General features: G+C 42.5%; 1 protein-coding gene across 10 annotated transcripts in view; it reads right to left on the bottom strand.

Annotated features, from left to right (window-relative positions):
• Positions 1-1,388: 1,388 nt before the first annotated feature.
• Positions 1,389-16,161, bottom strand: part of ARHGEF28 (Rho guanine nucleotide exchange factor 28) — a 128,426-nt gene continuing 113,653 nt past the window's right edge. For 9 of the 10 annotated variants that reach the window (XM_030004557.1, XM_030004555.2, XM_030004552.1 and 6 more), the window contains one exon: positions 1,389-2,475. In XM_030004557.1, coding sequence (XP_029860417.1) covers positions 2,315-2,475 — 161 coding nt within the window. In that variant the 3' untranslated portion in view covers positions 1,389-2,314. The remainder of the gene's footprint in view (positions 2,476-16,161) is intronic. The other variant, XM_030004558.1, reaches the window with a different exon arrangement.

The raw sequence follows: 16,161 nt of genomic DNA, 5'->3' as shown, positions 1-16,161 counted from the left end.
CCTAAATGTAGAGGCCACCTGTTTCCTGCCTTTGCGTTCCTCAAGTGCCAGAAGTTTTACTGTAAACACAGGTGAGCAAAATAAGATGCTGCCTGATGTTAGGGGACTCAAGGAATTTGCACAACAGCTGAAGTCCCAGCCAGCCACTTTTCGACTCCCAGACCATCAATTAAAACTGATGAGAGAAGCAGCATCCTCTCTTCCTCTCCCAGTGGCAAGACGCTTACACAGGAATTCCCACACCAGGCTGGGGCAACAGCTATCCATCCAGCAGCTTGGATTTGACAGTAACCAGTACCAGATGTTTCAGCAAAGGCATAATAAAATGCAGAGAGAGTAATTGTGGAGAAAGCTACTCAGTTTTTCCCGATTTCCTGCTGGTCCCTGGGCAATGCATATACCCTGGGACATACTGCATCCCAAGAAACTGGTCTGGCTATTCAGATATTTGCCAAAAAGCTGCCCAGATGGCAACCCTGAATCCATTGCTGACTGGTAAAATAGAGAGGCTGTAGACCATCCTTACTGTAGGACCTTTAAGAGAGGTTGGATTTCCATTTTAATTTTAGTCTAACTGTGAAAAATAAAGAAGGTAAAACATTTCCAGAAATTCTAAAAACGTTTTCTCTCTTATAATGAGACATATTAAGGTGGTGTCAGGTGAGCAGGAGTCTTGAAGACTGGAAATAGAAACCGGAAAATATATCTGCAGGCCCAATCTTTCCCTGATAATATTGGCACACCAGTTAATATCAGCTGGGAATCAGGTCCTGCTCATTGAGAAGGTCAGTTGCTCAGTTGTTAGCCCAAGATACCAAATGAACATCTAGTCTGGTAGCCCAGTAAGATGCAACTCAGAAAGCTCTGCTTTTGAATATTCCCATTAGCACACCAGTCCCTGGAGGAGAATCCTCCACATCAGGAAACCCTTGCTGACAAACATCTACTATCTAAAACTCCACCCCCCGCAAGAGATTTTGCACAATGCAAGCTTAGGGTAAAATGGAGACCACGTGATGCTTGGGGTGTACACAGGCAAACGGGCACGGGCAATCCTGCACTTCTCTGCCCCATGAGCTGGGCAGATGTGAGGCAGCTCCTATCCAGGAGCTGTACAGCTGCATTCCTGCTGCACCGCTGGTGATCCTGTTGGCCATGCTAAGCAGCATCTGGCCAGTCCAGAGGGCTGCCCGTGCCTGCTCGAATAGGCACATCCTTGGTTTTGCCAGCTCAGGTGCCTGGAGCACAGCTTTGGCTGCGCTGGACCAAGGCAGGCACACCCACAGCAGGGCACAATGCAAACCAGGAAAGGAGATTTTTTTTTTTTTTTTTTCCCCCTCCTGTTTTCAAACTTCTTTGGAGGACCTGACAATGAATCAAAGTTACAGTTTTGCAGAAATGCACAGAACTTTTATTCAATTTGACAGAAGTGTACAAATATTTCTGAAAGACAAGAAGGCATGAAACAGGTTCTGGTTTCCTACTACCTAATGCACAGATGATGCCGTGAACCTGAAAGCAGGAAGCTAGCTGGCTCCTACACAGGAAAGCAGCAAAGTTTCGGAAGGGTTCAATTAACTTAAAGCCTACTATTTTTCCCCTTTCTTTTCTTTTGACCAGTGAGGTGGTTTCATCTGGTAAATTTTAATGTGTAAGGGCACTTACTGAAATGAGGTACAGTTATAATACAATAACAAACTGATTTACAGCACCTCTGCACAGAAACTGGCAGTAGTACCAAAATTATGATAAGCTTTGGGACATGAACAAACACTTACAATTATGCAATTTTGTTGAGACCATAAAAAACATCCTCTTCTGAGCAGTTCCTGAGCCAGGGGATAAGGAAAACGACCCAACAGATAAGGTTACATAGCACATTTCAGTGAAGACTATAGCCATCATTCTCACATTGCTCTTTTCTCACAACTGTTAGAAGATTACTGATCCATACTCTCAAATCTTAAATAGCAGGTGCATCTCTCTTAGCTTGCCCTTTTAGAAAGACAACTCAAGAGAAAATCAACACTAGCTTTCACAGCTCTTGGTGGCATATTTACAATTCCAAAATGTTATGTGTCCCCTGCTACCCATTGCTTCTTGCAAAGCATTTGAAATCATGTCATAAATTAAAGATTATAAAACAAAGGCTTCAAAATAACTTAAGTGTTATATTTATCATGGGGAAAATCTTGCACTGAATATTAAATACTATCCTTAAAGCCATTTGGTCATACAGAGAGCAACTATGGACATTTAGAAAAGCAAACACAATTGTATTTCCAAAGTGCTGCTGAGATTACACAATGAGCCATCAGAGGTAAACAATCTTCTCTTCTACTCTGCCTCCACTTCCCACATCTTGGAGGCTCTCAGGCTGGTGGTTCAGCAGCAGTGCATCTACCTGTGGTGGCTGGATGGATCCCTCGTTTGGAATGCTTGTTTGGGGACCCTGGGTCTGCGATGCATTCAGATCTGTAATGCACAAGAGAAGTGCATGTGACAATGCATCTTCTGCTATGCCCGTGCCATCGTAAAGAGCAAATTCTGACTTTTCATTAGCACCATTTTCTAGTTTGCTGCATCTGTCTAGAAAGGAACACACTGCTGTATTACAAATGATACTACAGCCTAGTGAGAGATACCTTACCCAATTTTACTGAAATCTGTTCAAGTCTGTCCACTGTCATCCAAGGGATGATCACTGTCACTATTTTAACAAAAGAAATTTATACCCATACTTCATTAACCAGACATACAATAACGGAAAGGCATAAATGCTGTCAGAGTTGGGCTGGAGAGAAACATACAGCACATAATTAGTACCTTTATTAGTAATAATACAATTGTAAAATTAATACAGTTTCCACCATTACACAGAATTTTATTTGCAAGCCTTCCTTTTACGGATGAAAAAGAATTAACTGAGTAAACCCAGTTAGAAGTCTAATTGACTGGCACTTGCAGTCTGTAACAGATGCATAACCATTCAGCTTTTTCTGCCAAGTTCATCTGTGTTTATTTGCACAAACTACCTACTCTATTCTTGTCTCAATCCTTTAGGCGTGACATGGAGATAATACTTGCACCCAAACACTAAGAAATTATTAAGGATCTTCATTTGTTATCTTTCCAGTTTTCTCCTGCAAATGCAGAGAATCATGTACTTGTTTTCCAGCATTGAGCTCTGAAGGCTTTTGGAATGATCTATGCACTACTTAAAAATAACCTCGGTTGGGTCTTCTCCCTCATCAGCTTTCTGTACCACTTCAGACCCTCAGGAACTACACCTTAGTAGTTGGCTTTTCTACAGCTGTATTTCTGCAAAGCACTTTTTACCATAAAAACAAACCGCATAACAAGGGAGCGTGTATCCTTGTACCTAGGGAAGAGAAAAGTCTGCAATGGACAAGCTGCAATACTTCTCACTGTAATCTTGCCCAGAACGATCTCTGCTCTTACATCAGGAGGGTTACCCTCTGCAAAAAGGACTCTGCAGGAAGAAGGGGAGCTTGGCACCCCTCCCACAGCATGGGTAGCCCCAGAAGTAAGCAAACCCAGCACTGGGGTCCTTTGAGCCTTGTTCATTCATACAGAGAGCTAAAAAGACATTTCATGCCTGCTCTGGTCCCTACCCCTTCTCACACAAATGTGCAACGAAAATCTATTATAAAGGAGATATTTGTTTTTTTACACACCATGTCGCTCTAACTGGCGGCAATTTAAAATGACACCTGCCCACATTTGCCATTCCCCTGGCACATGTGGCTTTCGCCAGCCTTGTTCGCTGAGGCAGGGGTTTAAGGCAAACCAAGCTTGCTGGCACCCTGCAAAGCGTAGGCTCCCCGGCTGCTCCCCACCACGGGGTGTGTGGGGCGGTGGGAGATGATTATGCGATGGGCACATGGGAACACACCAAATCGCTGCCTCTGCCTTCAGCATCTTCTCCTCTTTGATATTCATACAGCTGGGGGGAGCAAACAGGCTTTTGGGCTTTGGCTCCCAGCATAAGCCACATACATGTTATACCTGCTGCTGAGACTGCAGGGTCAGTGGCAGGGGCAAGGTATGTATACACAAGTGGTGCTTGGTCATAATGGGATGACACAGGATGTTAAGAAAATTAATCCCACATTCCCTTCCTTTTACTGTTTTACCCTGGAATTAAAGCATCAAGTTTTGGTCTTGGTGAAAATCCAGAGTAAGTCTTGATTGCAGCAAGTTCTTTGCAATACGTAACACAGCAGGATTTGACTTCCTAACTTACTCAAACAGCCCTGCTTCATTAAAGACCGCTTTTGCATTTACTTCTTTTTGATACCCATATTAGAAAAAGATTACAATTTGCAGCAACAGAAGAAACCAGAAATATCCTACGTCTGCTTTTCTTTATGTAAATTGGATACTTCAGTTTTATTTATTTAATAAAAGAGCCCTACCAGTGAAAGGTCCTGAACCTCTAAACACTTATATTTTGGGGTAATTCTACCCACATTAATATTCCTTTTAAGTCCTGTGAGTCTATTCACCTTAACAAAGTTATGTGCATAAGAATATCAGGCAGTAAGCACTTATTTGAAAGATCTGTTTCCAAAGTTTATGAAGTACATAATTGGAGAAGCCTAATTACAAATTTGAAAAAAACCAGAAAAGAGAAACACCTTACATGCAGTTATTTGCCACCATCAAAACTAAACAGTAATTGCTTCACCAATTAAAACAGTAGCTGTTTCCAAACCATTTCTCATTAACTGTTACAACTCTAAGCAGCAGAGCTGAGCAGTGGAAACTGTCAGCGTTCTGGAAAAACAAATCAGATTCTGTCACTATCTAAACAAATGATTTACCACTAGTTTAGCTGCTTTTTTTATTCTTTTTTTTTTTATTTTTTCCCCCCAAATTCTGTTGCATCCAGAGAACCTGAACAGCAGAAGAACACCCAGGAGGTGAGAGCCCAGCTGCTGCTGGGGTGATGAGTGGCTTCTCAGGCTGGAAAGGTTGTGCTTAATCCAACTGAGGAGGGAAGGGGCTGGTTTTGGCTGTGCTTCAGGTGGCACTCAACACAGGCTCTGCCTAATAAAAGCAGAATGTGTCCCTGGGCTGACATACTCAGCCTGCTGGTGGGGAGGGTGCCTGATCTCTCCCTACCAGGTGCCATGCTGGAAGCAGCCAAGCCAGGAGACCAGCAGGTATCGCAGGCAGCAGCATGATGCATCCTGAAAGTGGCTGCTTGGGGAGGGTGGAAGAACTGCCAGAATTGGTAATAACAGCCTCAGGTGAAGGGAAAGTGGGGAAAGGGGACCAATCCGCCAGCCAGTACCAGTTCTTGCTATGCAGAGCACTGATAGCTACCAAGAAGCCTCTCCTGAGCCCCCTGAGCAGCACGGGGAAACCGGCTGCCCTTGGCCCCACGCAGAAGAATGGTGGGAGAAATCCCCCTCTTTAAATGCTCTCCCAGAACAGGGAAGAAACCTCCGCAACAAGCCTTGAAAGCATCAGCTGCAGTCTACTAAAGAACTCTGAGAGCTGAGGAAGCTCAAAAAAAAAAAAAAAAAAAAAAAGGAATTATCCATGCAGACAGCAAGGCAGAGGAAGGCTGGTGAAGGGGGCTGCTACCGAAAGCGATGGCTGGGAAGTTCTCCCATGCTCCCCAGGCAGGTGAGGCACCCATGGGAACCTCCCCAGCCCCGTTCTCTGCTGCACTATGACTGACAGAACTCAGTATGGACCACGAGCCAGGTAAATAAGGACCATCGGCCTTTTATGAGCCTCCTTCGTTGCGATTGGAACTCACCTGCCAACATCAGCCACAAAATGAGTTTTGTATTATTCCCTTTCTTTAAATTCAGCATTTACTTACCCTTTCCTCTCCTCCCTTCCAACCTGTCGAGTGATGCTCGGGCAGGCTGTGTTCAGCTCAACAGCGCACCCACCAGACTAGTACCCAGCAAAACTGCTCCCACTGCCTCTGCCTGCACCCCTCCTGCCTGGGCTGGGCTCTGCCCGCTGTCTTGCTCCTGCACCCCTTGTACAGAAAGGACAGGCAAAGTGACTGTACCTGGCCACAGCCTTCCTCTTGCTCATTTACACCTAAGGAACACAATTTTTCCTTCATATTTATGTAAGTGCACAAAATATTCCCGTATTTCCAAAGCTTTAACAAAGCTGAGCTGTAGCTCAGACCCTTCTATGAGGTATTCTGTGAGACTCCCAGCTCCCCACTCCCTCCAACTTCTGCAGCGGCCAAGGGCTGTTGGCATGTCATCGCACCCTGGCCCCTGGAGTTTATGTGCAAACTGAAACACCCTCTACCTGCTTCTCAGTTATGCAAAATTTATTTCTCCTACAACACTCCAGGTAACTCTCTTCTAAAGAGCCAGATCCGCAGCTGCACCATGTATACCCTAGATAAGAACTGCACAGCTGACCAGAAAAATCCACTTTTTCAATGTTGGGCTGGTCAAACTCCACAGCAAAGAGGGATTGGCTTGAGGCTGGAGACCAAGTATTTGGTGATCTGTGACAGCACTTCAACGTTTTGGGGCCGTGTAGCCTGTTCAGCCCAGCAGTGCCACACCACAGCACAAAATACCACTTAAGCCCAGCTCCTCCTCCTTTTTATCTAAGCTGAGACCATTTCATTAAATAAAGAAAACTCAGGCATTCCCTGTTGTCTCCCCCACCAATTTTCTCAAAAGGGGTTAGAGGCTGTTTCTAACAAATTCTGGAAAAAATCACAAATTGTCTCATGCACACAGACCCATACTGCCAAATCCCACATTAAAAACAAATCCAATTCCCCCCCCCCGCCCCGTTCTCTGTGAGTTTAGCTCTGGTACTATGAGGATAGATATCAGGAAACTCCAGAGAGACACTCCCCCAAAATAAAAATACTTTTCTAGGCAACCTATATACAACAATAACAGCAGACTGCAGGCCTGCAGTGCGTGGGGCCAGCTTTCACAGGAGTTTTTAAGGACACCTCCGTTCTCCAAATGGGGTCTGGGTCCAAACTAGGAGAAATGACAGCTCCTGGCTAAAAACATGCTAATGTTGTACAGGAAATGAAAAAAAGTGGCATTCTGCATCCTAACTACCATACCCTACCCTTCCTGTAGCACTAAGAGACAGGATTAGTGGCACTGCATAAACTGCTCGGAAGGTGAAGCACAAAGCAATGGCATTTGCAGGAATCTGAGATCAATACATACCAAAACACACAGAGCCCATGCTCCTGGGGCGGGGGGGCAGAATACAATAGCCAAGTAAACAACTCATTAGTCACACTGATTCTCACCTTCCATCTGTTGTCATAGGATGTAAGCACTTCCACATCAAATAAATGCCACAGATTTTCTCCTTCACCCCTCCTCTCCCCCCAGAGGATCAGAGCTCTTCAGGTAAGCCTGCAGTGCCCATGGTGACGATTATGGGAAGGATAGGAAGACATTATCAAGGCAGTAGGAAACACTCCAGGCAAAAAAGCCCTCTTAAGTCCCTGCGGTTTTAATAGAAAGTCCTTAGTTTTCCTCCTTCAGCTCTAACTCTAATTTCACAGCATCACAGGATAATTCAAATTGGAAGGGATCTTAGGAGGCCTCTGATTCAAACTCCTCCTTAAAGCTGGGTCAGCTCTGACAGCAGGCCGGGTTAGATACTTGGGGTTTTTTTCCTTCCCAGCTGTTCCCCCTCGGAAAAGGCAGGGGGCGGGGGGGAGTTTGGGGAGAACTCACCACATGGATTTTGTAGAAACTGCATGTAAACACTGAATTCATTTGCTGTGACTTTCAGAGATCTGTGTCACATGTTGGCCCTCTTTACAAAATGAAATTTCATTAAACGAAGAGAAATTTATGCCACTTTTAGCAACAAATATGTTAAAGATTCTCAAAACAATTACTCCTCTGAAAATAACATGCAGAGTTAGGTTTTGGTTTTACCATTTATTTATAATAACTGGTACCAGTTTTTATACCAAGTTCATCTGGACTGACAGCCGACACATCAACTTCAGGCCAAAGCTATTTGAAATGGCAGAGCTGCTGTATTTAATCCCCCCGCTGGCACTCATGCATAATGCAAAGCACAAGCAGACACCTAAAAAACAGTGCTAAGTCTATTGGGTCTGGGATATTCAAAGGAATTCAAGGGCAACAGGCTCTCATTTGCCATTACACTTCAACAGTAAACGGCAGCCTAACTCCCATGAGCTCCACAGAAAGTCCCCACCAGCAAATTCCACAGCACCTCTTTGTCTCTAATGATGCTCCCAGTGGTTTCCATGCAGATTCATTACGGACAGACAATTCCCCAGGGAACTCCAGGCCCCTCTCCCTTTCCTCCTGGTCATGATTGATTTTTTTAGTGCCTACTAAGACTTACCCAATTTGAGATGGATTTTTCCATACCAGTGGTTCAGTTGTTTATGGAGCTGGTGGTTGGTGGGAGAAAGGGAACGCCACACAGCAGCACCGGACCCACTGGGTCCCTGGAACAGCCAGGATACTGCTGCTGCTGTGCAGGTTCAGACCACTTTGTACAGAAAAGGCATCTATAAGCTTTGAGGATCTGAGGACAATTCTGAGCAGTTTGACTGGGAGCCGAGGTCCCAAATACCACGGAAAAAAACAGGCCTTCGCCCCTCAGTAAATCTGATTTCACAGCAGGAACTGAATGTGGTACCAGGTCTCAAAACACTGGGAAAAATATTTTGACCCTGAAGCTACCAAGGAAATAGCCTAATCCATTTCCCAGCTGACTGAATAAGGCAGGAAATCAATCTGAGAATTTTAATGCTGCCATTTACTTTTAACCAGCCCAACCCTGTGAAAAAGCAGCAGCTGCATTTCTTAGGCAAACAAGCACCTTCATGAATAAGAAGTCTTTTCACAAAAAGCAGATGAACAATTAGATCATAACAGATCCTATGTTAATTAGTCTCATCAGGTTTTGGTGCTTTTTTTGTTACAAGACAGAGGACAGAAATAATTCAAAGTCTATGATGAATAAGGTCTGAAACATAACTCTTCTTCACATCTGTACTTTGGATTTTTTTATCATGGTAAAATTACTGGAAATGTCATTAATCTGCATGCCTCTGTTCTTTGTTTAGTTGTTGGCTTAGGTAAAACAGTGCAATTCAGTTTTCAGGCTTTGCCTCGTAATTTTTTAGAGAAGATTGGTCTAGAGAATTTGGACCAAATTCTTGGCTAAGACAAAATTTATGTTTATTCCACTAGAACTGCTTTATCACAAAGCTCCATAATGGTTCCAACTAATTTATCTGATACCCGTCTTAAAGCTCCAGGTTTTGGAGTCATGTGATGATGCAGCCATCTCTTCTTTTATTAAAGCCCAGTAATCATACTATTTCTAACGCTGGTGTTATCAAAGGAAAGATTTTTAAAATATCTCAAGCTCAGACATTGCCAGTGATACCACTTTAACATCAAGTTCATAGCATGCCTCTAGGTTGAAATAATTTAAAATTTTAACCTACTTACACAGCTATGTTATCAGTTGTGTTGGCTTTAAAGCACATGGATTTTAAACTATTTTTGGCATGCTGGTTTTTAATACATATCAATAAGAGAGACTTAAAAATAGGTCTGACTTGAAATCATAACTTGTCTGTGCATTAAATACCCACAGTCTCACCTTGGCAGGGCATACTGCCTGCCAGCTGCCTGCTTCTGCTTAATATTAATTTATTTAGGTATGAATTCCCTATTAAATTGTCTTTGTGCTAAGCTTTGAAGCTTTAGATGGTCAATTACAGACACACACATGGTCCAACAGGTATTCTGCTAACAACGAACACATGTTTTATTGACCTACTTCTTTTCCAGCTCATTAAACACAGCTGCACTCAAATGATCAAGAGAAAATAACCATAAAACCCCAGGAACACCCTTCCTACAAAGGATCACAAGGAACATGACCAGCTGCCGGCGTGGGGCTGCTGCTCCACCCAGCACGCAGCAGCGTGCCCGCCGTGCCATGCAGGGCACCTCTCCAGGGCCAGGGGTGACTCGCCTGTCCGCTGACCATCACAGCGGGAAAGCTCGGGGAAAATCCTGCAGCCTCTTCGTTCAGGTGTCTAATATGGGTCTATCTGAAGCGGCTGCAACTGTCTCCCCCCGGCCCATAATCTGCAGAAGGCATTTGGCCAGCGGGCTGAAGTCAAAACAAACTGCGGTCAGTGGCTAACGCTCCTGCTTGAACGCTTGCTGGAGAAACAGAAATCCCATAAAGTTACAGACCCAAGCAGCATTTCCAAAGACTCGGCAGACGATGAAACCAGCCCCTCTTTCTGCCGCCAGCCAGTATATCCCCACAACTCCCTTGCCCACCATCCCAATTTGCACCCCGCGTGTAAAACACTGCAGTGAAGCTTCCTCTCCCTCCCTCCTGAAGAGAGAAACAGTTAGCGTTAACCTTGAAAAAACAATGTCTCTGGCACATGAACTCACTCCCTTTGAAACAAAAGGGGACATTTACACATCAAAACTATTCTTTTGAGCTCTCTGTTACCACAGACAGACATTATTGTGCTGATTAACTTCGCTTCATATTTTAGGGATGGTTTTGGTTGGCTGGGTTTTTTTAACTACAATTTTGCTTTGAAATAAACATTAAATCAAAGACCTTGGCAAACAATTGGTTTAGTCCCCAGCTTTTGGCCAGTCTTTCAGGTGCAACACAAAGGAGAGTGCTCTGGACTTTGGCAAACATTTTCTTGAGTAGCAGAAGGGCACAACTCTGTAACAAAAGCCAAAAGGGGGAGATCATTTATAAAACACTCTCAAGTGTCCTCCTAAGCACCTTGGGTTTGTATGGTAGTTTCCTAAAGCCAGGCCAGATCCATCACTTCTTACTCATAAAAGCTGATGACATCAAAACTCAAAGTAAGTGGCAGAGGAATACTAAGCCAATATATAGAACTGCTGCAGAAGCAAAAAATAAGGCAAAGGACCTGTTTCAAATCAATTACATGCTAATCTTACCCTTTAATAGAAGCTGCTGCTTGTTGATTAATGCAGGAAAAAATATGGGCAGTACTATAAAAGTGAGCATCTGAGAGAAGCTTCTTATCTGATAGTCACAGAGATACTTGTTCTCCCCTGAGCTCAAAACACAGGGAAATAGTTGCTAAATTTTGACTGCAGTTTGAGTATTAGCACAGCCATTTTTCTCCACTTTTTTTCAGGTTGGCACAAAGCATGTGCACTGATGTTTTCTTCTTGCAGTCATTGAAAAAACCAGCAAAAACTGAAAAGTTGCACATTCCCCAAGTTTTGCATTGTAACCATAAGAAATTTCAGGGTGTGATCGAATATTTTGAAATAGATGCCCTTTTTAATTGTTTGCTAATTGTTCTGTGAATATATAACTGCTGTGAAAACAGTGTGCATAAAAGCTAAGGGGAAAACTGTACATCAAAGCCAGAAAAAAGGACAATTATGAAATAAGCATGTGCCTCCATCCCTTCAGCCAAGTGCTTTCCTTGAGTGCACAGAATGTACTTGGATCCACTTTCCTTGCTTCTGCTCCCACTTCTCTCCACTATGGGCAACGCTGACCTTACCCTTAAGCCCAAATTCATCACCACCTCCTTCTACCTTGCCTCTACTACCAGTTGTCTTCATCTCTAGTCCCGCAGCTGCACCTCTGTAAACCGTGGCTCTGCTTTGGTCCGACTCCCTCCGCTGCCTTCCCACTCCCTCGCTTCATGCACTCCAGCTCTGCACCAGTCCCATCCCACCACTCCAGAGAGCAGGCTGCTTCCCCACAGCAGAAAAAAAGTGATGCTATGTTTTAAAACACCGTCCTGCATTCATTTTCACCTTCAGTTCAAAACTGTCTGTGTTTAATGCAGAAGCCTTTCTTAGACCATCATCCGCTTCCCATTGCCGCTGTGCTGTAATGGCAAGTTCTTCTGTATAGGAGACAGCTTCTCTGCAGTTCCTGCTGTCAGCAACAACTATCATGCAATTCTCAATCTCAATTAAAAGAAGAAAAAAAAAAAATCTCTTTTCATCCTTGCCAAATATACTACTTTCCCTGTCTGTCATGTATTCTTTAACATGGAATATATTCAATTACTTTTAAAGGCACATGGATTTCTTTTATTTTTCTATGGCAGACCCTAAACGAATACAGCCAAATCGCATTTACTTTTGTATCATTTACATTCCAGCTCTAGATCAAACTTCCAAGAGATGCTTAAGGAATCTTGGCAAGTGACTGTTGGAAGTCTTGCTATTCGATTAAACTAAAACCAACTTCCAAACCAGCACCAACACTCCTCCCCTCTACTGCCCCACCAAAAATTTACACCCAAAGGAAAGTTTTCTATAGCATCTGGGGAGGCAGAACAAGATACTTCACAAAATCTCCTCTAGTAGTTTGGCTATGGCCAATATAATTTATGTGGAAGGCAATTGGGTGCTCCTGTGATGAATGCCAGTAAAAGACAGACAATCCTCCCCAGTTTCTCAATAAATATTTAACAGCAGATGCTGCTGAGGAGGTTTCATATTACTAAGACTTCATTACTTTTACAAAACATGCTACAGGCCATTTCCTGGAATATGTAAAGTATTATACTAAATAATTAAAATGAGATTGTACTTTTCAAAATAAGCCAGATACACTTGGTGATTCAGCTACATGATTTTACAGGGTGTGTTTGCATACTCAGTATCTTGCAAAATGTGATCATTCATAAACAGCTTCTCCCAGCCATTAGGATGCATTATTTATTCATACTTGTGCATCTATTTCAGGCTCTAACTCCATTATAAAACGTATACAAAACAATTTTAATGTACTAAAGCAGGGCACGCAACCAGGTCTCCACCCACAGATCACATTACCTGAGGAAAGCACGGACCTCCCAAGGAATCTTCCTGACATCAAACAACAATTAGCAAGACTCTTTGTTTTGTGACTGCTTTTCCTGAGAGATCACCTCTTTCCCTGCGGACTTGCTGCCAAAGTCACAGCTCTGCACAACCCTGAGCTGGAGCTGCTTCACTACAAACCAGTTGTCTGGCAAAAGACCCCCTGTCCAGGGTCTTCTGCTTCGAATCATGATCCTTTCTCTCCTTCCACTTCCCTAAAACCCATATCTATTGGAACAACCTCACCTAAGTAAAGAACAGATCTGCATGTAAGAGATACGGGCCAAACCATTCCAGTTTCATTGGTGCCAGTAATTCCACTGACTTCAAAAACCAGTGCACTGAAGTTGCAGGAACTGTAAATATGAGGAAAAAGGAGAAAGATTTGGCCATCGTCCTGTTGTCATTTAAGAAGTCTGCAGGCAATGAAAACCTGAGTATGGTGTGCAGATTTACACCAACACCAGGGGTACCTCAAAAGACAGGGATGGACAATCTCTTCCCTCCATTCATCACCTTAAAGATGTGCACTATTTTAAACTTCTCTCCTAATGAATGAGCTCTAAATGAGTAGATATTAGAAAGAATAAAATCAGACAGGCATTACACAGGAAATTCGGTACTTACATTAAGCATACAAAATAAAACCAGCACATCATTAACTGCCTTAATTAAAAGGTTATGTAATACTGCTGCATCTACTGTGGTTATGTTCAGAAATGAGAAAAAGTGTTTTGAGAGGAGAAAATTAGTAACAGAACTACAAATCCTAGTGCTGCAAAGCTGAAAAGCATTACTTGAAATATACTAATTGCAGATAACATATAATGACATATTTTTCACTTTAGTATCACTCTGCCATGTGATTTAATCCCTTTTGCCATCTGCTTTAAACAAATGGCAGTGTTATTCCCAAGAGGAAAAAAATACTTCCCCTGTGATTCACTTCTACCAAGTATCCCACAGACACTGATGTCTTATGGCAGAGCACAAAACTCAGTGCTCTGTGGTATCAAGAGGAGGCAAATTTGCTGTTATCTGTTGCAGAGTTAAAAGTAAGATCTTACTTGTTCTAATAAATCAATGTGATTTTGAACTTGGGAGATGCAGGTGCTGATGTTACTCAACTTCATATTCTTATATCTCCATTTCGTTTTATTCTCATTATAACTTATGTTGAGCACTGAATGGGCTCTGTGCACATCCATGCAGCCATCCATGCTAAGAGTAGAAGGAATATGTTGAACGCATAAAGGGCAATTTGGAATTAAGTGCATGTTCTCAATTTGGCATCTACTCAATTAAAAAAGACAGAAAGTTTAAAGTAGCTCAAAATATCACATCTGCTCAGGAGGCTCTCTGACAAACTGGCAGCTCCACAGTCATGTCATCCCCTACTTTGAAAAGATTTCCCTCCTTCCCTCTTCTCAAGTGAAAGAGCAACAGAATGAATTCACTCACTGTGCAGGGCAAACAGTGAAAAAACAGCACTATTAAAAATATTGTGAAACACACTAGAAAAACTCAAAATAGGCAGAAAAGCATCTTCACATGCCACTCCGCAGATGGTAGGAGGTTGGCCTGCTGTCGGCTATGAAGGATGCTGTTTAAACAGGAGACATGTAAAGCGTGTGCTCTATGGGGCACAATTACGTTCCAGCTCAGAAGACGAACAGGTCAGATATACTCAGAAGGAGTTCATACAGCAGCAATAGTACAGGAATTAACTCACAACAGTCACATATGCAGAACTGTGAAGACTTTGTTTGTGGGAGCTAGTCATTATTTAACAGGTTCCTAGTGATGAAAGCGATCTTATTCAACAAAGTCCTCAATATGGGATCCCATTAACCACCTCCAGTGCTGGCAGCAGTAGCTATGCTTATTTGAATAAGGCCCTGAGTTACTGAGCTTCACCCCTTGCCAAAATCCTGTGCTGACTTGGAACCAGGGGGAAACAGCTTGTACATCTTCAGATGGCTGTTTAACACTGTAGTGCAAAGCGTATTTCACCTGTTTTTACCACACTTGCATCAGCTTTACATTGTACACCTCTTCTGACTGCAACAAATTCATCTCACACAAATATGAGAGAAGAGCCAGGCCCATACAGCGCCATCCTCAACCTCCCTGATGGAAACATATGCAGGTACTCTTACACAATCTCATTAGGCCACAGCTGATGTTAAGGTAGCCAAAAAATAACATGTTGTTCTAAACCTCATCTCAATAACCAATGGGAAACTAAAACAAATGAATCTGATCTACAGTTTTAACAACAGGTTCAACAGCGCAATCACCATTAGCACAATCCACCTTAAGGAATAGGAAAGTAATTTCTTATAAAGAATAAGGGGAAAAAATGGAGTTATAGGATACTACTCATTGTTTCTGGGGTTTTTGCTTTTTCTATTGCAAATTAAATATTTTACATCTCTGGAAACCACTTTCTTTGATGAAAACCACTATAAACAGATTATTTTGCCAAAATAAAGCTATCTCACTTGCTTATATGCATACATGTACAAATTTCTGTCCTTTAAAAAAAGATTAAAATCACATTAATCAAAGAGCCCCACTTTTGCTTCCTGTTTTGCATTTGGCTGTTTATGGAGATCACAGGTTTTTCTATGTTCCCCATAAAGATTTAAATTATATTTTTCACTCCATCATGCATAAAGATTTTTCATGCTAACACTGCAAATGTCTGGGGAAAAAAAATCTCCCACCATCAAGTTTCAGTGCAGTTTTCCAGATCTATCACTTTTCAACTCTATTCCTGTAGCTACAACATCTGAATAAAAAAAATGAAAGGCAATACCAGTGAACAATGCTATTCACTTCAAAGCTTAAAAGAATTAAAAATGCACTGATTCCTGAAATCAAAGAGGTGAATCCATAGGTAAATCCTTAGGCATCACTTCAGCTAGTTAACCTGACATGTCAATTAAATGCAAGAGTAATTTATTCAATTCTCAGTCTAGTCTGACACAAAACCTATACTTCCCCTGATTCCTAATTAGCCAAAGTACTTGTCTTCTTTCATGCAGATAATTTCATAACCATTAGTGTAAAGCATTAACACATTTTTCTTTCAATCATATTTTCCTCCTGTTGACTGACACACCTTTTCTAGCGAGTGTACTTGTGCCAGTTTCAGCTTTGTGGGAACTTGCCCCAAGGTCTTTAGTAAAGTTCCCTCCCATACACATAAAACAATGATATATACTCATGATGCTAGCTATGTGAAGAGACA

This window comes from Aquila chrysaetos, chromosome Z, assembly GCF_900496995.4.
Source record: "Aquila chrysaetos chrysaetos chromosome Z, bAquChr1.4, whole genome shotgun sequence".
In the NCBI taxonomy this organism is placed as follows: Eukaryota; Metazoa; Chordata; class Aves; order Accipitriformes; family Accipitridae; genus Aquila; species Aquila chrysaetos.
The sequence above is the reverse complement of the archived record's forward strand: the minus strand, read 5'-3'. Positions and strand labels throughout refer to the sequence as shown.